The sequence below is a fragment of the Rattus rattus genome, chromosome 7 (genome assembly GCF_011064425.1).
Source record: "Rattus rattus isolate New Zealand chromosome 7, Rrattus_CSIRO_v1, whole genome shotgun sequence".
Lineage (NCBI taxonomy): Eukaryota > Metazoa > Chordata > Mammalia > Rodentia > Muridae > Rattus > Rattus rattus.
In genome coordinates, this window is record NC_046160.1 from 57464642 (window position 1) to 57490705 (window position 26064).

General features: G+C 40.7%; 1 protein-coding gene and 1 pseudogene across 1 annotated transcript in view; both read right to left on the bottom strand.

The window, feature by feature from the left end:
* The window catches only part of Plppr1 (phospholipid phosphatase related 1), a 122584-nt gene that overhangs the window by 9020 nt on the left and 87500 nt on the right, over window positions 1–26064 (bottom strand). The window contains exons 3-5 of the mRNA XM_032907689.1: window positions 23855–23987; window positions 5510–5760; window positions 2541–2717 (exon numbers count right to left, since the gene is read on the bottom strand). Coding sequence (XP_032763580.1) covers window positions 2541–2717; window positions 5510–5760; window positions 23855–23987 — 561 coding nt within the window. The remainder of the gene's footprint in view (window positions 1–2540; window positions 2718–5509; window positions 5761–23854; window positions 23988–26064) is intronic.
* On the bottom strand, window positions 17248–17324 carry LOC116906399 (annotated as a pseudogene).

Here is a 26064-nt window from a genome sequence, read left to right on the forward strand (position 1 = left end):
TTAGCATCTTCTCTGCCCATTATGCATTTTTCTTCCTCTTTCCATATTTTCTGTTGTTATTCTGTACTTTTGTTTCTATGTCTAGTGCTGAGCCTTTCCACTAATTTTTCAAACCATACAGAGCATCTACACAAACATTTTAACCATGCTCGTCTCCACTATATCTCTGTTTAAAACTTTAGCTACTTAGGAAATAGTAGGATGAGAAGGTGTACGAGCCTTGGAGTTGAGATTCATAGTGGTTGGGTGACTATTTACTAAGTTATATATTTTGAGGCTCAATTTACTGGACAGTAAAATGAAGATTAAAATATTGCTAGGGGTGCCTTAGGAACTCAACATTGGAGGTATTTGTATTGTAGGGCATGAAGTCATTGCTCAGTCCACATTTCTACTCCCTGTGCTCTTGCTCATGGGATATACAGATGTGTACAGTGTTGGAGGAACAGAGAGTAGACTGGTCTCCTTAGCTTTTGCTTTTCTCGTTGTCTCCTTTCCACATCTAGTTACTTCCCCTCGCTCTGACTTCCTTCTTTCTGGTCTCAGCTTGGTGTGTGTGTGTGTCTGAGCTATGGATATGTGCGTGTAAGTGAGTGGATGGCAATTCAATGGCAGATCTGTATTTTTAAAGTACAAACCAAATTGGATGAAAGCAAAATTGGTCGTAACTGTCACATCACTGGAAGCAATAACAGAGCAAACGATAACCAAGGAGAGGAAAGAAGATGGAAAAAATTACTAGGAGAAAAGTCTAATCTTAAAGCAAATTCTTATATGGCACCTCAACAGACCATTGGCTCTCACAGAGAATCTCTCAAAGACTGATACAGCTGTGTAGACATCCCCACTGCCATTTCTTCTTAGCAGGCAGTAGTGCACTCTAGTGATGACAGATGTCAAGGGTGACTTGTCTTCTACCCCATCTTTGTTCATGTACTAGTGATCTCCTTGGTGTTAGCTCTATTCTCTTGAAGTCATCTATAATTCTTGTTTTCTTTCAAAAGATGTTCCCTGGGGAGTCTTTCTAATGGCATGGGATAATTTCAGCGCTTGCTCTGTGTCTTCACCCAGAGATTTCACATCTCAGACTCTCATCTTCCATTAGGAAAAAGAGAGCTGGGGTCTGATGGAGGGAACGTTGAGTGTTGATAGTTTCACAGAGAGTGTTCTATAGAAATGTGTGAGCATTTTCAGGAAAAGCAGCTGGTTACCTGAATTGGAGGCTGGGACAGACATTTGTGTATATTTTGTATTGAGATCAGAAAGGAAAAAAAGAGTTAAGTAGCAATAATAGACGGATGTAACATGAGTGTATGCGTGATGCATACACTTAAAGGGCTTGGACTATCAAGGACAGTATGGGATGGGTGGCTGGCTCTTTGAGATTTTAGTGATCGCTTCTCCTTGGGTTGGGTCTTATAATTGATAGTGTCTTTATTTTGTGCAGGGTATGTGAGTTTATATGCCTGGTGACCTATTGCCAAAATATACAAGCAAAGAATGAAACTGTATCTCTCCAGTATATCTACAGAATGGAATATTACAGAGCAATAAGAAGAAAGTAAATTATTGTTGCATCTTACAACGTGAATGAGTCTCTGAATATAAACCATGAGAGAAGTAAAATGTCAGATACTACATAGTATGCCATTTTATTTACATAGAATCCAAATGTAGAAGAAAAAAAACAAACTAAACTCTAATAGTTGCTTGAGGTGAAGGGAAAAGACAAATTAAGAGAGACATCAAGGCAATCAAATTGGACAGTGTGTATCTCCATATCCCCACCATTCTTCAATGGAACTGGAAAAAAAGAGTGAAGATTCTTTTTTTCCCAGTTCAAGTCAGATTTGGGGATTTCCCACAGGAGCACATAGATGAGTCTCCATCTATTTGAAGAACTAAAACATCATCAGAGCTGTGAAGATCTGGACGCAGCTGCACCTGCCAAGAGACTTCAGGGGCGACAACTGTAGAAGCCACTTAGCTGAAGTCAGATGCCAAGAGGCATGTTCAGACAAAGAGGCCTCTGAAAGGTGAGTAATTAGCTGTGGGGTTTCCCTATGTCTGAAAAGGTAGAATACATGTACGCTAAGACAATTCCTAGGTTGCAGACCCCTTCTTTTGCAGGAGGGAGTCTGACCCACTAGTGACGTCAGTCCTCTGTGCTTTACCTAGAAACCCGCATTATTCCTGACTCCCACACACTGAGTGCAAATACTCAAACACTCACACGAAGACACACCATGCTATCAGTCTTCATGACCAAGCTGAGAGCTCGAGCACAGAGCATAGCCATCTTTCTTGAAGACAGCATTCTCCTTGACTCTTTCAAGAAACATGGTGAGTCATATTTCTCAAAGAAAGGAACTCTGATTCTCTTCTTGTAGAAAAGCATACATATTCTTTGGAGAATTGCTGCTTAGAGGGTAGGGACACGGGTAACAACGACTCAGACTGGACTCTGGAAAAGTCAGTGAGCTGTGACTTTACACAGAGGACATAAAATGGAAGAAGTGGAAGGAGAAAGTCTGACCTACCAAAAACAGGGCCACTGCGGTGCCCAGGATGAAGCCGGCAATCACGTCTGAACAGTGGTTCCGGTACTCTGAGACCCGGTTGAGGCCTGTCAGGAAGGCTGTACAGAGGGTTCCCAAGCACAGCACTGGCTTGGCCAGCCGACTGCTCTTTGTCTTGATTGTGCTTGTGATGTACATCTGCAGGGGGAGAGAGACCGGTGAGTCCCAGGTTGTCCTTGTACTGGAGCATCCACAGGAGTGCACACATATTCCAGGTCGGAAGCAGGGACTTTGAGGAAGGGACCCTTAGAAATTACATCTCGTTGGACAACTTCATTAAGCTAGTAAGTTAGTCTGGAAACAGGGTAGCGATGACAATGAACGTGAGTTTGTTAGTGACTTTTGCATCGTCATGAGTTTCTGAACAAAAATTATACTGTCAGAAGGAATAATTGACGAGCAATAGCTGGATGCAGAACACATAGTTTTTATGTTAAGAACCAGAGAATTATGTGGTGGTGATATTACAAAATTCATATAAAATTCTTAGATAACAGGTAAACCTTCTATTTGAATGCGTTTGTGGCAGAAGATATCAAGTAGGGGAGACATTTCACATTTGATTTTTTTTCTGTGCCCTATACTACTGTCTGCGCACTTTGGGGCCAGCATATAAAATTGTTCACTGACTACTTAATGGACCTAATCTGAATGGTCCAGTCACAACTATGGGTCACTATTATGCTGGAAGTTGATTTTCATATCTGGGACAAATGTGTTCTGCTACATTTGTCTGCTATTTCTTTGTCTACTTCAAAGTGCTTTAAAACACTAAAATTCTTGTGTACCACAATACATAAAAGGGTGAAGGGTCCGAACAAAATGAAAGCTGCTGCACTTTCTGACACTAGAAATGTGGACTGTTGTTATCAAATGCATCCGTAATGCCCACACGTAAGAAAACATGCTTCTGGCAAATTACAACACTTTGGTAAGACAGCACTAGAGGGCACTGGTGACCCACCATTTCCCTTTTTCTTTTTGGATGGACTTCATAGCCCAGTCTGGCCTCAAACTTGCTTCAATCCTGTCTCACCCTCCTACGTGGGTTCTAGGACTACAGACTTATCTCATTATTTCTGATCAAATGTGGTGAGTTCAGTAACCCTAATCCCCCCACTTGCAAGACTGATAGTTAAGATTATAACCTATAGAATATTTGATGTCCCAAGTATGAATACATTCACGTAGATGAATCTGGCAATATTACATTGGGAAATTGATTTCTAGGAAGATGCTTCAACTCTAGCATGAATCCTAGTGGGCTGCAGATGCTTCTTGAGCCTGTGTAACAGGTGGTGCAAAAAACTCTGGTAGATCAAAGTTACATAGATTGTAAAATATTGTGATCTTCTGACTGTGGGAATTGTTACTTAAAGTGTTGGATGCAATACATATGTCCAATTTGATGTTTTGTGGTTCTCTATTGTTTTCGAGGTATGTTTGAGTCATTCCTGTAAAATATCAACCATGAAGAACATAGACCATTAGTTGATATTCTTCACAGTATTACATGGTACCTAGAAAGCAACTGCTGAATGTTTTCATTAGAATTTTCTCTATATTTGGCACATAATAATTGCAGATATTTAGGAGAGCTGTGTAGTGTTTCAGCACCTCTATGCATCTTGCAATGAAGCCCTGGCAATTAGCATATCCATCGGTCTTGAGTAATCCTGAAAGCATAATTTAGCACATAACAGAAAACGTTTATTCAGTCAGAATGTTGTATCTGGGTTTATCTAATTGAGTGTGAGGTCTGCTTTGAACAGGACGATGTCCGAATCCTTGGATGAAGCCAGCATGGCGAATTCTTTCTGCTGCTGCCGATGTTCAGGTTTCATCTGATGATGACACACTGGTTTAAGTTACCCGTTTATTTTTATAATGGCATTATCAAAATCAATTTCACACAGTAGTGACTTGAATCTGATAAAAATGCAAAACAGGAGGGAGGCAAAAGCACGTGGCTTTATACAAATTATCACTCCAGAAAATTTAGGAACCAATCAATATTCTGAAAACCAGGAAACACACTAAATGCTGAGATGGGGCTGAGGAGGAAGGTGAGGTACCCCAGAATATCTGGTAGTCTGAAGGAGCCTTAGCTCTGTCTTCCTTAGGGGTCTGACCAATGGCCACTTGCACCCATGAAAGGTACATGGCAAACGCACCAGTGAGTGACTTTGTGGTGTTGGCTTATATGTGTTCTAGCTCAGAGTTGTGCTCTTGAGTTCTAGGTTCAAAAGAAGCATAGATCAGAGAAAGACGAAATAAGCCATTTCCAAAATGCATGTGAATTAAAATGTAGGAAAACAAGAAGGTACCATTGCTCTTCCTCGGATGAGAGCAAAACAAACAAACAGACAATGCATTATGACCTAACAGAGCAATGGGAGACCGTGTGATCTAGGGAGAAGTAAAGTTTGGGGTCTTAGACTCTTCTGGGAATATCCAACTCTTAACAGAACATAATGCATGTTTCAAGAATCACAGGAGACACAGATTTAATTCTGACCTGCACACTGTGAGCTTAACTACACATCCAAGTCAACACTTGAAAACCTACAGGTAGGGACGAGCAAGATATGCTGTTCTGTAACCAATCAAAACCGTGGCAGAATATTCAGAGAGTTCCAGTTCCAGGAACTTGGCACAGCTCTGACTGTGTATTCTTAGGTATTCATGAGGCCTCGGTTTCCTCACCTATAAACCAGGAGGGTATAAATGGACAATTATTAAAGTTCTCTTCAAACGAAGATCTGTGGAAGGTTAGGATTAGGAATGGATTAGGGTGGGACTTATTTTATCCACAGTGAGAGAAAGACTTAAGTCACCACGTGACAGGGATGACACAATGGTGGTGGGAAGGGTGAGAGACACAGCCCAGCGGAACCTCGGCATGGAGAGACAGTAAGACTCACACTCACCGTGGCATATAAGGCGGAGTAAATACTCAGAGCAGCGTGTTTGGAAGGAAAGGACCTCCGAGCTTTTTCTATCACTTCCAGGTCCCCAGTGCAGATGTTGCCATTGTTGATGAACTGGTGGTGTGCCCGGCAGTCTGTACTGGTATAGTTTGGCTGGCACACTGTCAGGAAGTATGGTGTTAGGTGACCAGTGACTACTTGCCCGGCGTTTACAAAAATGTCAGTAGCAAAAAGTCCAAATGCAAATACCCCTATAAGGAGATTTGAAAGAAGTCAGAGAGATGGCATGCAATTGCCAGTTGGCTTTTGCCCCAAAGAGAGATTGGGGGAGTTCATGATGACACCTTCAAAAGGATTTTAAGAGTCATAATGTCCTTTAGAGAATGAAGCCTGCCCCCCCAATGACCATCTCTTCCCACTCTTGGCAGGCCATCTACTGTTAGCCTTTTATTGCTTTGCTTGAGCATGTTAGCAGCAACATAGTCTCGATGGAAGGAACTGGAAGGGTGAAGTCTCACTGACTTGGGCTCCAGCCCAAGAATGAGTAGTATAACTTCTTTGAACCTCAATGCCCTTGGTTAAGAATTAGAGGTGGGGTAGCTTGGGAAGATGACACGAGATATATACAAAATACCCAATATGAGTCTGGTTTTGTTTTTACTTTTGAGACAGGGTCTCATGTAGCCCAGGGTAGTCTCAAACTTTCTATGTAGCCCAGGATAATCTTACAACTTCTAACCTTCCAGCTATTACCTAAATACTGGCACTCCCGGAGTATGCCACTGTAGCTGTTTTATGCAGTGGGAGGAATGGAACCTGGGCTTTTCTGCACGCTAGAAAAGCTGACCAACTGAGCTACATCCCTAGACTCATAGTATCTTAAGTGAATCCTTTTTCTATAGAAAATGTATTCAGCCTGTTTTTATTTAGAAATGGAAATGAGCTGTTATCTATAACACCCTGGTAAGTGAGAATGAATAAGGATTTTACAGAGTTCCTCCCCAAAGAGAGGAAAAAAAGATTATTCCAAAAATGTCACTGCATTGTTTTACTCGATGAAGGGATTAGTAAAGGCAGAAGTAGAAAAGAGATTCAAGTCAACAGTTATTTGTGGTATCAGTTTCTTACTGCTGCTACAACAAGCTGCCACCAACACCATGGCTTGAAACAATGCAAATCTATGTCCTCACCAAGTTATGGAAGTTGGAAGAACAAAGTAGATGTTAATCAGATGAAGCTCCGAGTGTTGTCTGGGTTATCTTTCTGTGAACTGTGGAAAGTTCCAGGGTAGCACTTATTCCTTCTCCTTACCAGCACTGAGGAGTTGCCTCCTTTCTAGCACTCACCTTTATTCCACAGCTCCATTGGCTCTGACTTTCTCATCTGTCTCTAAAAGTGCTTGCGATTGCACTTAATCCACCCGGACAAACCAGAATAATCCCTGATCTTGAGATCATTAATGCAAGCATATCTGCAGATCCGCCTTTCACAAAAAGTAGCAAGTCCACCATTTTTAGGGTCATCCTTTGGGGTTCATGCACAAGCATGCATTCTTGTGTGTGTGTGAGTGTATGTGCATGTGTGCCTATATGTGTGTGCACATTCATGTGAGTGTGCTCATGCCTGTATGTGCATGTGTGTATATATACGTGTACATATATGTGTGCTTGTGCATATATGCATGTGTGTATGTGAGTACATGAATGATGTGCACGCATGTATGTGCATGTATATATGTGCACATGTGTGTGTTCTGACTATTGTTTACCTGAGAAGCCTGTGCATTCCACCTGTAGACTTATAGCCTGCTCTCTCATGAATTCCACAGCTTTAACCTCAACAAGCTTGACCATCAATAAAAAGGTTTTTTTTATTTGAAAACAATTTTTAGCTGACATGTAAAAACAAAAATTATACATACATGTGAGGTACCACATGATATTTTGATACATGCAGTATGTGTTTTAGAAGATTTAAATCATTTGTATTGTGACTTAAGTTATCAAACCATCATTTGTATTTATTTCCTTAATCATTTGTCATTTGTGGTGAAAATAATCAAACTCCTTCTTCCTAGCATTCTAAAAGCTATTGTCAATGCTGACAGTTATTGGGCGGAGAGAAGGCACGGTGGTTTAGACTACTTGTGGCTCTTACAGATGGCAGGGGTTCAGTTTCTAGCACCTCCATGGTGGCTCATAGTTCCAGGGGATCTAATGTCTTTTTCTGGTCTCCAGGATACTGCATGTATGCGGTATGCTAACATACATACAGGCAAAACACACTAAAAAATTGAATAAATTCTTAAAATGTTGATGCTTACCCTATCGCCACAGCTACCTCTATCTTTAGTGTTCATTAAACAACCTCTCTTTATCCCTTCCTCCCTGTCCATTTAGCTTTGCCAAAGTCCACGTTTCTTGATTCCAAACTCCAGTGAGATTATATAGTACTTTCTATGACTCCTTCCGGTTTCATTTTGATATGTATTGATTGCTATAATTTTCCTTTCCATAGCTTAGCAAGAACGTGCTTTATCACAATGAAAGCTGGCATCTTTATTAGCTGCAGGCGACTCACACTTAGGGGCTCTGACCCGGGAGAGCAGGCATCCATTGATCATGCCTGGCAGGATTCATCCCCAGGCTATGGAAGTCTGAGTGGTTGGGAAAAAAAATTTTTTTTTTTTTTGCATCTTCAAGTAAGGTTCTTAAAGACCAGTCTGTGGCTTGTTCAAGGGGTAATAAGTCTGTCTAGACAATCTTTTCCTGGAAACGAGGGTTATTTATGACTTGAAAATAGAAAAGAGACAGCATTTTCCTCTGGCATTTTGTTCATCAGGCATGCCTTCAACGAGAACAATGGTAGGTTTTGGGAGAAGGAGGGTTCCTAGACATGCAGGATCAGTGTTGGAAGAACCAGCTGCTTGCCCACAGTGATTGTGGGATGGTGGGCTCTGCACACGCTGTCCTGCTACTGTGTTTGGCAGTGCTCCTCCGTCTTTTCTCTGCTTAAATCTGCCTTTGCTGCCGGCTTAACAGCATCCACTCTCCTCACATATCAGTCTGGCGTGTGAGAGTCAGATCTGAAGGGCACTGGCCACCTGAGGGATCCCAGCCTCCTCTGGCACAGTCCATGCCGACAAAGGGCTGTGGAACCTATAGTGACGTATAGGTAATGTCGGAGCACACTGTGTTTCTGTAAAAGGCCTTCGCTATTCCTTTGTTGGTCAGCCCTGGACTCCTTGAGGTTATCTTTACAATTCTCAGAAATGAAACAACTGTTTAGAATTGGGTGAAATACACTGAATGGCCTCTTCTATTGGAAGGTATGATATTAAGGAGATGTTTTAAAAAAAGATCATTGCTTGATGCCTAAAATCATTTGAGGGAGATCATAACTTTGAAATTTTAGGTACTTTTTAAAACTTTCTATTAGCACATATACATCATATGTAAGAATGGGCTCAATATGACAGTTTCCTAATGTAGATAATGTATTTTGATCAAATTCACCCTCATTGCTCTCTCTTGATGCCCCCCTCCTCCCATTTATTCCACTCCTCTTATCCACTGATCTCCCTTCTACTTTTAAGGCTGTTTTGTGTATGATCCCTTGACTTTATTGTTAATGCTGCTTACAGAGCACAGAAGGTTTCCTTATAGGAGCATGGACCTACTAGTAACTACATACCATTGAAGAAAATGTCTTTCCCTTTCCCACCAACCAATCAGCCATTATCTGCTCACAAATCCTCAGTGGTGCTGGGTCTTGTGTTTTATAAAAAGACGAGAGAAGAAGGGATATGTTTGATGGAGGCAAGGTATGGTGTGGGGGCAGGGGGTGCCTCTGTGGGCCCATTCTAAGACATTTCTTCCCCCCTGAGGTACCTGCTACATGGATGGTATAGTATAGAATAGAGTTTATTCAGGGCATGGGGAGGGGAGTTGAGAGGAGAGTAGAGACAGAGAAAGGTAGAGAGAGGAAGAGGGAGAGGGAGACGGAAAGAGAGAAGAAGAAGAGGAGAGAGGAGAGAGGAGAGAGGAGAGAGGAGAGAGGAGAGAGAGAGAGAGAGAGAGAGAGAGAGAGAGAGAGAGAGAGAGAGAGAGGAGAGAGAGAGAGAGGAGAGAGAGAGAGAGAAACACCCCATGTAGCCCCTTTTATAGTGTGTCAGGCACACCAGGCTGTTGCCAGGCAACTGTGGGGCAGAGCCTAGACTATATGCCAACAGTGGGGGCTCATAAGGCCCCATGTTGTGTAGGTAAGCACACCTGCCATGAATTCAAGAGCAGCAGCCATGCCAGGGCTGTCAGTCAGCATTCTTTCCCACTTTCCCTACCTCAGTTTCCCTCCAGCTCTTACATTCTTTCCGTCCCTTCTTCTGTGATATTCTCGGAGAATTGGAGGAATGATATAGATGTTCCATTTCTGGCTGAGCATTCAACAGTTATTTTAAGCACTTTGTTCACTTACACATCTCTGCAGTTACCACTGACTTCTAAAGAAAGAATATTCTCTGACCAAAGATGACAGCATCACCAATATAAATATAAAACACTGTGATTTAGAAGATAATTTGGTTAACACATCATGTTCATTTAGCAAAAACCAGCAGCAGTAGTTTTCCCAAGGTAGCCTATGATCTCCTTGGCCATGGTATTATTCTGAATTTCTTCTTATGCAGCAAGCCTCAAATCCAATCAGGAAATGGTTGATTACCCCAGAACAGATATGGCACTATTGCACCAGAAAGAACATCTTGCCTAGCCAAATGTTAGTGTATCATGATGGGTCTACGGTTGACTAAGATTGTTAATATTATTTTTCTCTGAATTAAAATTATATTGTGCACAACTGTGGGGTTCATTGTGATGTGTCCATACATGCACACAGCATGCCCTGTACAAACTGAAGGAAACTTTTCCACCTCAAACACCTCTCCCCAATCCCGAATAAACATGGCTGTATTTCTAAGTCTCCATTCTTTAGTGTTTTTGGGGGGAGGGGGAAGAAAGGAGGGAGGGAAAGGAAGAAGGGAGGAAGAGAGAGTGGGAGAGAGTTAGGGAGAGGGAGAAGGGAGGAGAGTGAGGAGCGAGAGAGAGAGGAGGGAGAGAGGAGGGAGAGAGGAGAGAGGAAGAAAGAATTTGTCTAGTTTTACTTAATATAATGATCTTTAGATCTCTCCATTTTTCTCAACAACAACAACATGACGGTATTTCTGTCTTCTTTGTAATGAGACTGCACTGTGTCTCAGCCATGTACACACACCTGTCTGACATAGCCTTTCATTCCCCTTGGCCATTTTACCTACAACTGGAATAGCTAGGTCAGACAGGAAATCTGATTTGGGTTCTCAGGGTAACTTCTACATTCTTCACAGTGGCTGCACTAATTAACATTCTCACCAACAGAGAAGAGTTCTTTTTTTTTCTCCACATCCAAAACAGAAATTTCCTTTATTGTTCTGTTTTAACTGAAGCGAGGGGACCTCTCAATTTTGGTTTGATTTGAATGTCTTTCATGTTAATGATTCAGAGCACCCGTTGCCTTTTTCCCCTGTAACATTTCTTCTTTTGAGAAATGTCTATTCAGGTCATTTGCCCATCATTTCGTTTGCCTGCTTTGATACATGTGGATAGGTGAGGTTGGCCTGGATTCTTCATCCTCCTGCCTCTACCTCCTAGTGCTGGGATTTTAAATGTGTGCAACTACACCTGGCTTATTTATTCCTTAAAAAAAGGTATTCTTTAAAAATGTTCTTTATCTCTTTATGTATTCTGGGTGTGAACTGTTGTATGTGTGGTCGGTAACTATTTTCTCCCGTTATGTAGGCCATCCGCGCCCTCTGGTGATTGTTTCCCTCGGTGTGAAGTTGTTAACATTTTAAAAAATGTATTTGTTTTTTAAACTTTTCCTACAAGTTTGCATTGTTGAGGATTCCACCTCCGTGTTCCCCTCTATACCTTTTCTTCTTGCTGGTCCACATTGGTCACTTCTGTTTCCCTGCAAAAGTCTTTAAGCTTGGTGTAACTCCCCCTGGCAATTTTTTGCTTCTGTTTTCTGAGCTGCTCGAGTCACAGAAGCATTCTTGCTATGCTTCTCCCCTAGCCTCCAGTTTCCAGTCTTGTATTAGGTACTTTAGCCATTGGGATTGATCTTTCTGCAAGCTGAGAGATACATACAGTCTTCCGGTACGGATACATCATTTCTTCAGTGCTGTCTGAAGAAGAGGATGTCCATTTTCCCGTGTGCACCTTGTTGCCTTTGTCAAGAGTAGGATTTAGTTTCCTGTACCTCTTCAATGTGCCTTAAAGCTAGGACACCTCCAGCTTTGCTCATCTTACTCATGGTTGCGTGGCTAGTCCTGTCTGTTTTCATATAAAGTTTCAGATTTTCTATTTCTGTGAAGTAGATCATTAGTATTTTAATGGAGATTAGATGGGATCTCTGTATCTCTTTGGATAGTATAGACATCTTAGCAGCAACTTTTTAATCCATGAAAACATGGGAAGTCTTTCTCTTTTTCTATAAGACTTCTACAGTTTATTTCATCAGTGATTTTAGAATTTTCTCCAATGTCTTTTTATTTACTTGTTAAACTTATTCCCATGTGTTTTAAATAACTCTTGTGACGGGATTGCTTTCATGACTTCTTGTCAAAATTATTAAAAGTTGTTATTGGTGTGTAGAAAATGGCTTAGTTTTTATATGGTGACCTTGTACCTGAAAGTTTTAATTCACATTTCTGTCCTAATTGTGTTTTGATGGAGACGCCATTGTTTTCTCATCATATCATCTGCAAATAGGGGTGATTATGATTCCCTCACTTATCGTGTGCCCTTAATTTGTTTTTTTCTTGCCCAATTGTTTTAGCTAAAGTTTCTAGTTCTATATTTAGTAACAGTCTTGACAGTAGATTCTTACTCTGTTCTGAGTATCAGGGCCATATTGTAAGATTTCCACATGTGGTCTGACATTAGCCATGGGCTTTCCCCACATTTAGTGAGATGTAATGTTTTTTTTATTCTGTTAATGTAATTTTTTTATTTGCTACCCTCTAATATCTGAAAAATAGGTTCTACTGGGTATGATAATTTGCATGGCAAGTACTTTTTCTCAGCATTTGGAACACAACATCATTCTCTCCTGGTGTGGAAAGTTTCTCCTGAGAAATCTGTTTGTATTCTTTAAACACAAATGCCTCAAACAGGATGCAGGTTTTATTATGCAGATATCATAAATCTCTTATAATTTTCTAACTTGAAATGTTGGCAATCAAACACTACAAAAGATCTTCCCGTGCTTCTGAGTATTCCAAAGACACGGGCGGTTGTTTCGTAATGGTCTTCTAAAGTCCTTGAATGGTCTTTTCAGCTTCTATTTTTGTATGAATACAATATTTTAAAATAGCTATCTTTACACCCATGCCTTCTTTCTTTGGCTTGATCTGGATTGCTGTTCAGTTTTTCCACTGTATGTTTTGACTTACAGAGTTTGTTTCTGAGATTTTGATTTGTTCTTTCACAAAATTCTTATTCTTTTGCTGTCACTTTTACTCATATCTAGAATTGTCTCCTTAATTTCCTTTAATGGCTTGCCTATCTGTGTTCTTTTAGCTTTCATTTGCTTTTTGTTTATAACCATATTTTTTAAATTCATTATCAGGCACTTCAGCCATTTTTATCCCTTTGGGACCTGATTCTTGAGCTATGTTTCTTTTGGGGGTATCTGTTTTCCTCTTCTTGTTTTCTCATATTTCTTCTCTTTCTGTATTGAGATCTGCTCATTTGATGGATCACGGATTTCTACCAGGTTTTGAGGTGGTCTGCTTTAGTAAAGGGCCCTTTGTTGTAACTGTTTCTTAAGGGTAGGCATTACTTTGTTATCTAATATGAACTTTGTTTCTAGCTGGGTGCCCACCAGGATAGAACTTCATTTTAGCTTCTTTGGACTTTGATTAATGAAGCTAAATAAAGACCAACAGACCTTCTATCTCTGCAGATCACAAGAACAGTACTCCAGAAGTTCAGGCAGCTGTGGTGTAGACAGCAGTGAGTGTGGGGGTTCAAAGTATGGCTCTTCCTAGCCTGGGAATGGAAACCCTTACTGAATGATGGGGCTTCTTCATGTACTGTTGATGCTTGTTAGGGCAATGGGATAGCAGCAGTGGTCAATGGCCTGATGCATTTGTCTTCTGACCAGTCAGCAGTGGTGCCAGCCTAGAGGCTTCATGAGGAGTAGTAGCAGTATGAATCATGGTAATCCAGGCAAATGGATGGAATTAAAGAATATCATCTGGAGTGAGGTAATCCACTCACAAAAGAACATACATGGTATGTACTCACTGATAAGTGGATATTAGGCAAGAAAGCTTGGAATATCCATGATACAACTCACAGAACATATGAAGCTCAAGAAGAAGGAAGACCAAAGTGTGGATGCTTCAGTCCTTCTTAGAAGTGGGAACAAAATACTCACAGGAGGTGGAGGGACTTGGGAGGAAGAGAGGAGGAGGAAGGGAAAAAAGGAGGGAAGGATCAAGTATGGGAAGAGGAGACAGGGATGATATACAGAGGGCCAGGAACTTGAATAGAACTGTGTAGCAATGGGGGATGGGGAATTGGGGGTAGCCACCAGAAAGTCCCAAAAACCAGGAAAGTAAGACACTCTCAGGACTCAACAGGGATGAGATTATTTGAAATGCCCAACAAAGGGAAGAACCTGTAGAAACCATTTCCAGAGGTTAGGCAAGGCCTTTGGTTGGGGGATAGGACCACCCACTCATCTCCAAGTTTTTAACCCAGAATTGCTCCTGTCTAAAGGAAATACAGGAACAAAGCGTGGAGTAGAGACTGAAGGAAAGGCCATTTAGAGACTGCCCCACCTGGGGATTCATCCCATATACAGCAACCAAACCCAGACACTGTTTTGGATGCCAAGAAGTGCTTGCTGACAGGAGCCTGATAAAGCTGTTTCCAGTGAGGCTCTGCTAGAGCCTGACAAATACAGATGGGAGTGTTCACAGTCAACTATTGGATGAGCACGGGAACTCAATGGAGTAGCTAGGGAAAGGACTGAAGGAGCTGAAGGGGTTTGTAACCCTACAGAAAGGACAACAATAACAATCAAACATACCCCTCCCCCCAGAGCTCCCAGGGACTAAACCACCAACCAAAGAGTACACATGGAGGGCCCCATGGCTCCAGCTGCATATGTAGCAGAGGATGGACCTTGTCGGGCAGGAAATGGGAGGAAAAGCCCTTGGTCCTGTGAAGGCTTGATGCCCCAGTGTAGAGGAATGCCAGGGCAGTGAGGTGGGAGTGGGTGGATGGGTGGGGGAACACTCATAGAAGCAGGAGGAGGGGGGATGGGATAGGGAGGTTGCAGAGGGGAAGCCAAGCTAGGGGATAACATTTGAAATGTAAATAAAAAATACCAAATTTAAAAAAATAATAAAAGAGGCCTTGAAAAAAAATCATGGTAATCTTTCTGTGGCCCACTTAGGTTCTGATAAGTGTGTGTTCAGACAAAATACTGTGTGTGTGTGTGTGTGTGTGTGTGTGTGTGTGTGTGTGTGTGTGTGTGTGTGTAGAAAGTGTATATGTATGACTACAGCAAAGTTGTTATGTTCTGTCTGTGTGTGGCCTTAGCTAGAGTGGACAAGATTTTGGGGGAAGATGAGAGCCTAAGCCATCGGTGTTTCTACCACCTCACCATTCTCCTGTGGGTGGAGCAGGGCCACAGGTGTGCTGTTCCTCCCTGCTGTCAACTTCAGGCATCTGAGTGTGAGAGGGACTACGGGAACTGCATGGGTGGCTTTCTTCAGTCCCGATACCAGAGTAACACAGAGCTGTAATCAGAGGGCAAGCATCCTGATTCCGAGTCCTCAAGATAGTGGCCTCTGTCCACTTGTGTCATGATATCTATCATCCACAATTTGGTCACCCAGCAAGCTTAGGTCACAGTCCCATGGCTAGACCAAGCTGTATTGACAAAGCTTCCCCTAACTCCGTGCATGGAATTTCTGTAGAATCACAGAGTCAGAAACATGTGGGGCAAACTCAAGACAACAGCTCACACATCATGATGGTTCCTACCTACAGCATCCTCTGGGGTAGCTGAGAGATGGGGTAAGTTCTTTGTCCAAAGCTAGGCTTCCTTTTAGATTTTAGTTTATTTAAGTGATCCAAAAGCCTGTGTGGATTATGAAACTTTTAGTCGCTAGGATTACTCTGGTTACCACAGCAAAGTGGACATTCCATTTTCCCTGGCTGTGGAGTTGGGTAGACAGAAAGTGGGATGTTTTCTCTCTCTTCTTATGCTGTCTCTGAATCCTACACAATTCTAGTTTCCCATACTGGTTTCCAGTGTTCCAGGGTCTCTCACCTCACAAAGTAGCTATTTATCTGTCACTGTATGCTTTCTTCTGGAATATGCTTTAAATAGCCCCAATGTAACACACAGCTGTCATTCAAATCCTAAAATTACTTAAAAAATTATGAGTTCTAAATTGACATTGCCATTGTAAATGAAAGACATAGGGATAAGCTCTTCTTCCTAAAAAACTGAAGAGATAAGAAATCTATAATTCTGAAAAGCTAAGGCAAATATTCAGCACCATGTGTTATTTATCTTCTGTTTCAAGAAAGCAATTTCTACAGTATAATGAGCTGGTCTGTTTCAAAAATAGTCCGCGTGTTTGTCATTGTTGTAAGTTCTAATCACATGAAGTTATGACAAAGGGTAACTACCTAAAAACATGACAGCTCATCAGCCAAAATGCAAACACTGAATATTTTCATAAATAAAAGTCCCAAAGCTAACAAATATACCTCCCCCCTCCCAAACATCCAATAGCATGAACTGGGAACAGATTGTTTTATTTCACTGAGAATACCTGCTTTGCTCTTTCCTTATAGGACAGATCCTGGGTGCTCGTGCGCGCTCTCTCTCTCGCTCTCTCTCTCTGTCTCTCTGTCTCTGTCTCTCTCTCTCTCTCTCTGTCTCTCTCTCTCTCTGTCTCTCTCTCTGTCTGTCTGTCTGTCTGTCTCTCTCTCTCTCTCTGTCTCTGTCTGTCTCTCTCTTTCCCTCTCTCACATATCATCCCCCTGTTTTACTCTGCTGTCTTTCCTCCTTTTGCCCTGCCAGCCCCTGCTGTTTTATCCTGCTGTTGCCTCCCATATTCACCCCACTAGTTTCTAAATAGCTGCTTTTTAGTCCTGCTAGACAAGGGGGAAAAAGCCAATGTTAGCCAGAGGCCATGACAATTTTAAATAAAGTAGATGGAGAATGTGGCTACAGAAAAATCCAGGAAGTATGTCCAGGTACAAATGATGCAGACAGACATGTTTCTACGATGAACTGAAAACAGAGACATCAAAGCCTAAAGGCTCAGAGGACTCCCACAATTCCCTAAATCTCCTCCTTCTGATTCTGTTTGTAGGTTTTTAACTATAGAGCATAGTTGGTGATCTATTCCCCTTTCCAGCTTCAGATCAGTGCCGCAAAGGCTGGACAGTCACCAGTCCTGTGGTGACTAAAAGACTGATGCTCCTGTCCTGGCATGATGCATTTTCTAAGCATTTATTAAGTACTGTCACCATAATTTAAGTAGTTCCTTGAACATCCTTGTTATTATCCTTACAGAAAGCTTTAAATTACTCTCTATCAACTGCTTCAAAAAACTACAGATATTCAGATAGTACTTTTGTGACTATGACAAATTTTTCTTTTATGATATGGACCCCAGACTCAAAAACTTTTAGTCATCATTCATGACACACAACAACCCCAATTTGTAGTCATCATTGATCCAACATCATCCCTCCATTCTCTAAATTTAGGTACATTTATTGAGTAATTGGTCACTAATACTATTGATATAATTTCCATTAAAAAACCCTAACTACCAGATGCTTGAGCACTTTAAACCTTTACAGTATCTTTTGCAGGGGGTACTATCTCTGGACTATGACAGACTTTTCCCCCTTCCCTGTCCCCTTTCCCACCCTGGCAGATTTTGCTATGAGATATCTTACATAGCAAAAATAGCCATCATTTTTGGACAGTTATTAAAACATACTTGTCTTCTTAAACGGTTAACAGAAGCAGTTAGCAACTAAGCATAGTACTTCCTCCCAGGGGATATTCCATATGGGAAGGGGTTTTTGAAGTACACTAATACAAAAGGGGATGATTTGGCAGGAATTGGGCTAGTGGGTGGCCAAGGATGATGCGAAATATCCTACAGTAAGTTGGCAATTCTGCTCTACTCCTATATAAAAAGGGGACATCTGATTGTGACAGTGACTTTTAATTGTCATCTTGATACAATATACAGTCACTTGGGGAGAGAATCTCAATGAGAACTTATCTCCATCAGGTTGGATTATGGACACCTTTGAAGGGGACTGACTCTACTGTTTGCATCAAGAGAGGAAGACACAGCCTGAAAAGTGGGTGGTACCACTCTTGGTTTGGTGCCCAAGCCTATAGAAGTGTAGAGAGATCTAGCTGACCTCTAAGCATGTGTGCACTTGTTTCTCTCTGTCATTGACTGTAGATGTGATACAGTAGCTGCTTCAAGTGTTTGTTGCCTTGACTTTCTCACAATAACAGTCAAGAACCCGAGATGGGGAGCTTTGCCGATGTGCTTTTACTCAAGGTATTTTATAACAGTAACAGAAATAAAACCAGTCATGCTAGTTGTGCTACTAGAGCATTGGCTTAACAAGCCAGCCATGCTGTGGGTGAGAAACATAGCTTTATACTAGTTGAGCTCCCTGAAGTGGTATGAGTTTTATACTGGCTAACCTGGAAAGAGAAAGGCGTTCTCTGCTCAGTCAGTCTTATTCTAGCCCAATCTGCAAACACTTCTGCAGGGTAGAGTCCTTAGAAAAGGAGTCTCCTCTGACTTTCTATCTTTTATTCTAAAAACTGGGAAGCCTAAAGAATTCTGGGTTAGGAGTTTCATCAGGTTCATAACAGTCTAAATCACTGAGGACGGTATTTAAAGGAGAATATTCATTTCTTGCACAGGGATGAGCAACCAAAATCTACACCCACCCTCCATGACTTTCTGAGTGGTGAGCAGGGATTGCACCCTAGCAGAGCTGACCACAGCTCCAAGTTTTTTTTTTTTGTTGTTGTTGGTTTTTTTTTTTTTTTTTTACCTTTATTAACTTGGGTATTTCTTATTTACATTTCGATTGTTATTCCCTTTCCTGGCTTCCAGGCCAAGATCCACCTAAACTCTCCCCCTCCTCTTCTATATGGGCTTCCCCTCCCCATCCTCCCCCCATTACCACCCTCCCCCCAACAATCACCTTCACTGGGGGTTAAGTCTTGGCAGGACCAAGGGCTTCCCCTTCCACTGGTACTCTTACTAGGCTATTCATTGCTACCTCTGAGGTTGGAGCCCAGGGTCAGTCCACTTATAGTCTTTAGGTAGTGGCTTAGTCCCTGGAAGCTCTGGTTGCTTGGCATTGTTGTTCATATGGGGTCTCGAGCCCCTTCAAGCTCTTCCAGTCCTTTCTCTGATTCCTTCAATGGGGGTCCTGTTCTCAGTTCAGTGGTTTGCTGCTGGCATTCGCCTCTGTGTTTGCCATATTCTGGCTGTGTCTCTCAGGAGAGATCTACATCTGGCTCCTGTCAGCCTGCACTTCTTTGCTTCATCCATCTTGTCTAATTGGATGGCTGCATATGTATGGGCCACTTGTGGGGCACACTAGGCTTCCCCCTGCATTCTTGAAACACATTCACGGTCCAGAGAGTGTACACATTTCTAATAGGGAGTTCCACAAATTTTAGGCTCATGAGATCAAGAATTGATTAGATTATTATTATTTCTTTCCTTTCTTTTAAAACCTCTATTATCAACCCAGATCCTGTCTTCATGATCTCTTCAAGTTTTCTCTGAGTTATAGAGTCATCCCTATTTATTTATAAGCATTGCTTGTGACATTTTTCTCTTTTGCAGTGTAGATAGATTCATGGTCCAGAAATAAAGCTGAATGCCATGACACGGTGACCTAGTTTTAGGCTTCTTGGGCAAGTTAATTTTCTGCAGACAGCACGTGAAACTAGCTTTGTTTCATGGCCACCCTGCTCATTGGGATTTCCTCTGTATTGGTGGTTTTGTCTTTCTATGAAATCGGTATCAACACTAGACAATTCATGTTGACTGATAGCATCCTCCTTCCATTGAAATTTGCATGTATGTTGGCACAAATACTCTCTTTCATTAATTTTTCTCTGTAGCATATATTTTCTAAAAAACACATTTTAGTTATTTGTGCTGTTTAATGCCTGCCTTTTCAAATTAGAATAGAAAATCAACTAGAGCAAATTTTATTCATCTTTGTTGACAAAAAAGTATCCCTCCCCTCAACACTCTCAGAACCTAGCAGAAAGTAGGTTCTCAAATAAATTACTACCTGAAGGTTCTCAATAAATTATTAGTTGAAGGTTGAGCGAACATGACTGACTCCCCCCCACATTTAAATGATAAATAGTGTAAGTAGAAATAAAACGATTCGATGAAATCTCTTTCCAGAATATGTACATTTAAATGACTTTCAAAATTGAGACCAATTTTCTAGTTCTCAAAAGGCTGAAATTAAGCATGTCTCTGAATATCAATCCTTACAACCATAAAACACAGTGACTTTTGAAAGTGCATTGAAAATATTCATGCTTCATTCAGATCACAGTTAATTTATTAATTAGGGCTGCATTCATTAACTGTTTACCATGGCACTTTCCATTCTGCCCCGTGCTCTTAATCCCTGGACTTAACCTAAACTGCAAAAAAATTTGTGTAGCATTTAATTACATTTTGATTAGAAGTAATAATAGAACAGTTCTGTGGTCACTGATGAAAAGCCGTAATAAATGGTTTCTGAATGGTAGGCTATTTTAGGTGCTAACAGAGAGTCTACTGTTGGCATATGTGTTGCATTTTTCCAGTAACTCCATAGAAAAGCTATTTAGGAAGAGAAAGTTAATTTAGTCTTTGAAAAGGCAGCCCCAAGCCTTGCTAATTCTACTTTCTACTAATTACTTCTCAGTGCTGAGCCAAAAAGTAATCATTTAAGAACTGATTTTCCCAATAGTTTTCCCCCCGGAAGTATGTTTATCTCCTTATATTTGGGGGAATGTATGGCTTCCTTACTTAAGTCTTTGCTGCTGGAAAGGATGCCAAGGTTTCATCTCACGAGAACCTAAGGCTGTAGATTGTTTTCCTGTAACGTGATGGAGTGGGAAGGAAAAGGCATGGAGAGCAGAAAGTGAGAGATGCCACACACCTTTGGTTTAAATACTCTTAAATCTTTAGTTCTCTTTCATTTTTAAAGTCAAGCACACCCATAATGAAATGAGTCAAGATTACAGAACAGTAGATGTCAAACAACTCACTTATTATCTTACATTCTGAAGTAACAATGGGCAACTTTCATTTTAATCCATTCTTAATTTTTTCCTTTATTTTTGCAATTATAACATAATTGTATCATTTCTTTCATTTTTATCCACACTCCAAACCCTCCCATGTACCTTCCTTGATCTCTTTCAAATGCATGATCTCTTTTTAATTAATTGCCATCCCCTTTCATTTTAAGGGTACATAAACATGAGTTGTATACTGTATCTTTTTGTAAATTTGAGACAGGGCCTTACTATGTAGCCCAGGCTTGACTTGAACTCTCAATGTTCACACCTCGTCCACACCTGTACTCCTCTCTCAGAGCTAGAATCCCAGGTGTTTGCTCTCCTACCATGACAGATTCATTTCTATATTTAGAAATAAAAACCATTTTAATATTCATTTATATCATTTAATATTCATTATATCATGAATAGTTTCCCTTCATTAAACACATTTATTGGCATTTTGAGGTTATAATGGAAGCTAAAGCACTGTTGTATTTTTTAATTTGTGTGTGTGTGTGTGTGTGTGTGTGTGTGTGTGTGAGTGTGCTTGTGAAAGCCAGAGGTGTTGGATCCCCCTAGAGCTGCAGTGAGAGTGAACCACCTGACTGCCTGCTGGAGACCACGCTTGGCTCCTTTTCAAGATCCATTCGTCCTCTTAGTTGCAGAGCCATTTTCCCAGCCCCATTGCTATCACCTTGGTATTTTAACTTATATTCTGGAAAATTCATTTAATCCATACAGTTAATCTACATCTCTTCTTTCTTAGGATTCATGATTTGACATGGAATGTGGGGTTTGAAAGGACATTTGTGTCTAAGGCTTTTGTGGACAGGATGTCTCCACATACTCCTACCAGACAGAACGCTGTTGTTCTGATACTCTTGGTATGACGCATATTTCTGTAAAATAACTTGTTAATCCACTGGATTTTTCTTGTAACACAAAGCTGATTGCATTTGCTAGGAAATACTATTTAAAATGGCTTAAAAAACAATTACATAAACTGCAAGGGGAAATCATGCCATTTAGGCTTAATTAGAATAGTCATTTAAGACAGTTGTCATTTCCCCATGCCAATTGCAGTGTGTGTGTTGGTGACTGCTGGTGTAGAAAAAAGACCATTAAGCCCTTTACAGTAACGTTTCTAATAGAGTTTGGCTACTACCTTACTTTACTTTAATTTTTGTTGAAGAAAATATTTCCGTTTAAATGGTTTTTATTTCAATGAATACATTTTCTCCCCATTATAAACAGAATAATCTAGAGACTCAGAAATTAACCTTGTCTGGATAAGTAGGCCTCTTTACTCTCTTCTTTGGGACACTGCTGTATAAAAAGTCAGAATGAACTTGCACATCTCTTTTCCAAATTGCCTTGTGTGCTTTAAAGTTCTAGAACCAAACTGGATTGGTAATCAGGGTCATTTAAAAAAAAAAAGGAGGGAAATGAAGACGTGAGAATCAGCCTTTGTGAAACTAGTTTTAGAAAAATGTATTAATTAACAAAACCCATCTTTCCTCTTCATTTATCAAAAACAAACAAAAATAAAAAACAATCCCTCCCCAAAACAACAACAACAGTGAAAACAAAAACAATCAAAAGACAAAATTAAAAAAGACTTCCCAAGCCCTACATTTATTCAAAGTCTATGTTTGAGGCATGTTGCTTGCGATATGCTGTTCACATATAGTCCCCACTCTTCAAGGATCAGCAGTTGTTAGGAGCAAAAGACTTAAGCTACAATACTAGTATGTTAAGCGCTTATAAACGATGAAAAGACAGAGTCAGTGGGGGGTCTCTTTGGATAGGTTTAAAGAGGTAATGTTTAAATAGATTCTGACGGCTGTGGCCAGATGCTATGGGTACTCTAGACAGTAGGAAGACAACGTGAACAGCGACTAAGATGGAAGTCTATAGTCTTTCTGAGGGCCAGTAAAGCAATTCAGCATGGGACATGAGCTGGAAACAGATGAGGTCTCAGATCACTAAGGGCTCTGTAGGCTATGCAAAGAACATGAGAAAATGGTTCAGAGCAATGGCTCAGCATGTAGGAGTGCTTGGAATGTAAGCATGAACACTTGAATTTGACTCCCCAGAACCCATGTAAGAAACTGGGTGTGGCCACGTTTGCCTGTAACCCCAGTGCCATAGCGGGTGAAGACAGGAGGATCATTGGGACTTTCAGGCTGTCAGTCTGGTTCCAGGTTCAGAACAACCCAGTCACAAGGGAGTATGGTGGAAAGTCATAGAGAACCACATCCTACATCCTTCTTCAGTTACCATACATGTACAGGTATATGGATACACACATGAATGTGTACATACACCAAACACACATGCCTTCATTATTCTTTATCACGAACAATAAACTAAACATTCCATTTCCAAGTTTGAAAAAGGCATTGTTTTCAAGAGTCTGATAGATTTGACATCTCATATTTTCTTAAATTTCCTGAATAACAAATCTACAAGTCGGGAGAACTTTGCCAGAAAATTTGATTACCTCCTTTTATCGATGTTCCCATTTGTCCCCCAACCCTTACCTGACCCTTACTCTTTAGTATATGTCAACAGCCAATCAGTGTTATAACATATGTCCAGAGATCATCCCAGAGAAATGTCATGCAGGGAAAAATTAGTTGGAATCATTCTGCATAACATTTAGTAAACACCACCTACCTAAAAGATCAAATATTTGACTCTTACATCAATTTAATAAATCACATCTTACTTCAAGGATCAAATATTTGACATGGCACCAGGATTAGGCTTACCTTTACCCTCAGTGGGACATCCCCAAAGAGCCCTTGCTTTTAACACTGGCTCTGCTGTATCTTGGTTTATTTGCTCAAGCATATCCACTGAGTTTAGTAAGCTTCGCCTATCCTTGGGAGCACAGCTCCTTCTAGAACTTACCAATGAACCTGATGATCCTTCGGAGTAAGGGGCTCAGGTAGCAGCAGTCCCCCGTCAGGATCATTTTCTCCTCAGCAATCAGGGACTCCCTTGTTGACTTTATGAAATACATAGATATTTCACCAATGAAAATCTGGGGAAGGAATGTTGAAGACGTGTCAAGTGGGAGAACTGTTTGATTAAAGATAGAGCAGGTGTACACAAAATAACTTCTAAGGAATTACAGTCCTTTTAAAAATATCATGTTAGTTGGGGAGATGGTGCGTTATCTTGTATTTATTTAATTCTTCAAAAGAATAGGAGAAACCAATGTTTGATCAATATGATACAACTCAGGGTAAAATATTAAACTCTAATGTAATATAAAACACAATTGAAATAATAGTGTCTAGAGGAGTTTATGATAAAGCTTGTGACAGGATTCTTTTTTTTTTTTAACTCAGGTTGGAAGTCGCAATGATGAAGAATGATTCCAGTAGCTAATGGTCCAAGAAAGCACACCTTTACATCTCCAAATATGTTATTATTTTCATGCCAATACTTATTTGATGATTTTTGCCTGAGGTGTGTTTCTCCTACACTGAAGTTGTTTGGTTGTGACTTAAATACCAAGTGCATGGCACTTCAGCATGTTGACATGCCCAGAAGATTTGTAGCCTAGGTATAAATACACTTTCCTTCCTGGAGAGCCAAGAAGGTTCTCTAAAGCAGACAAGTAGCACATGGGTGCACTGAATCCAGGTCAACAAGACTCAAACCCTACACTTCCCAAAGTGCTATACATAGTTGTGATTTTCCTCATCCTATTTCCAATTAATCATCAGAAGATCATGATTTAAAAGTGCCTTTCGGTGTCTTCATCTAATTTTATCAGTGTTTTAAGAACCTCCATGTTTCAGATTCTCTAATTTTTGATGTACTTATGTGTATGAATATTTTGCCTGGATATGTATATGTGCCACAAGTTTATCTAGTATCTGGGGAGGCCAAAAGAGGGCATCGGATTGCCTGTTACTGGAGTTTGAGATGGCAGCGAGCCAACATGTATGTGCTGGTAATGAAATCCAGGTCCTCTGCAAGAGCAACAAGTGCTCTAAGGACTAAGCCATCTCTCCAGCTTCCCCCTACTTTGTATACTTGTAATTATAGAGTATCTGCAGAAAAATAGTGTTGAAGAACATACGTGGGTAATAGAAATCAAAATCTAAAGTTTCAAAGCCATCTATGTCTTGTTCCTTCTGTTTAGTGGCGGGGTCACTGACTGTCTTAGTAAGTTGGCCATATACAGCCAAATTGTTTCTGAAGTATCTCTGGAGTGTGGCACATGAGTCTATTTTCACTACTCTTCAAAATTTCCTACTGTAACATCACAAGAATCCCTCAGTAGCTAAAGAATCATATTCTTGGCCCATTTGTCTATTGGTGTTTTCAGTACTAGTAAGCAATTCAAATGTTTACTATTCTATACAAGTGTAGTGGCTTAGAGGAGGAGTTCTGAAGCCAGCTGACCTTGATAACCTTGGGCATACTATTTGACCTTTAAATTTTTCTCTCTTTGATTTTTTTGAGATTATAATATAATTATATCACTTCCTCAAATTCCCCCTTTCCTTTCCTCCCTCCAAATACTGATTCTCATGTTGGGGAATGCTTTTGTGCACTGGGTATCCAGATGCTTATTACTGTGCACAGAGATCTGGGTGCTGTCTGGATTTTTAAAATTGTCATCATTATGAAGCATTTCCTGACTCAGCATTCTGTAAAACTTTTTTCTCCATTACTTCTGACTGGCTAATGAAGAGCTTATTCAGCCAAAAGCTGGGCAGGTGAGAGGAGGCTGGACTGCCAGGCACAATGAGGGGGTTTCTGGTAGGGGCAGAAGAGAGGAGATTTGCCTTGAGAGATTCACCATGAGGCATTTGTCATGAGCAGGTCACCAGGGAGTTGCCACGAGGACACAGAAGAAGAAGGAGGCCAAGCAGAGACCAAAATGGCAGTAATAGTGGTTGGAAAGTAGTCTGGGAAGTAGGCCAAGCCAGCAGTCGGTATATGTGTGTGTGTGTGTGTGTGTGTGTGTGTGTGTGTGTGTGTGTGTGTGTGTGTATGCGAGTATTATATAAGTATATAAGTACATATATTTAGTTTTATATATAGTTAAGGCAACAATATATGTGCGTAGCTAGCATTGTATATGTATACATGTGTAAATA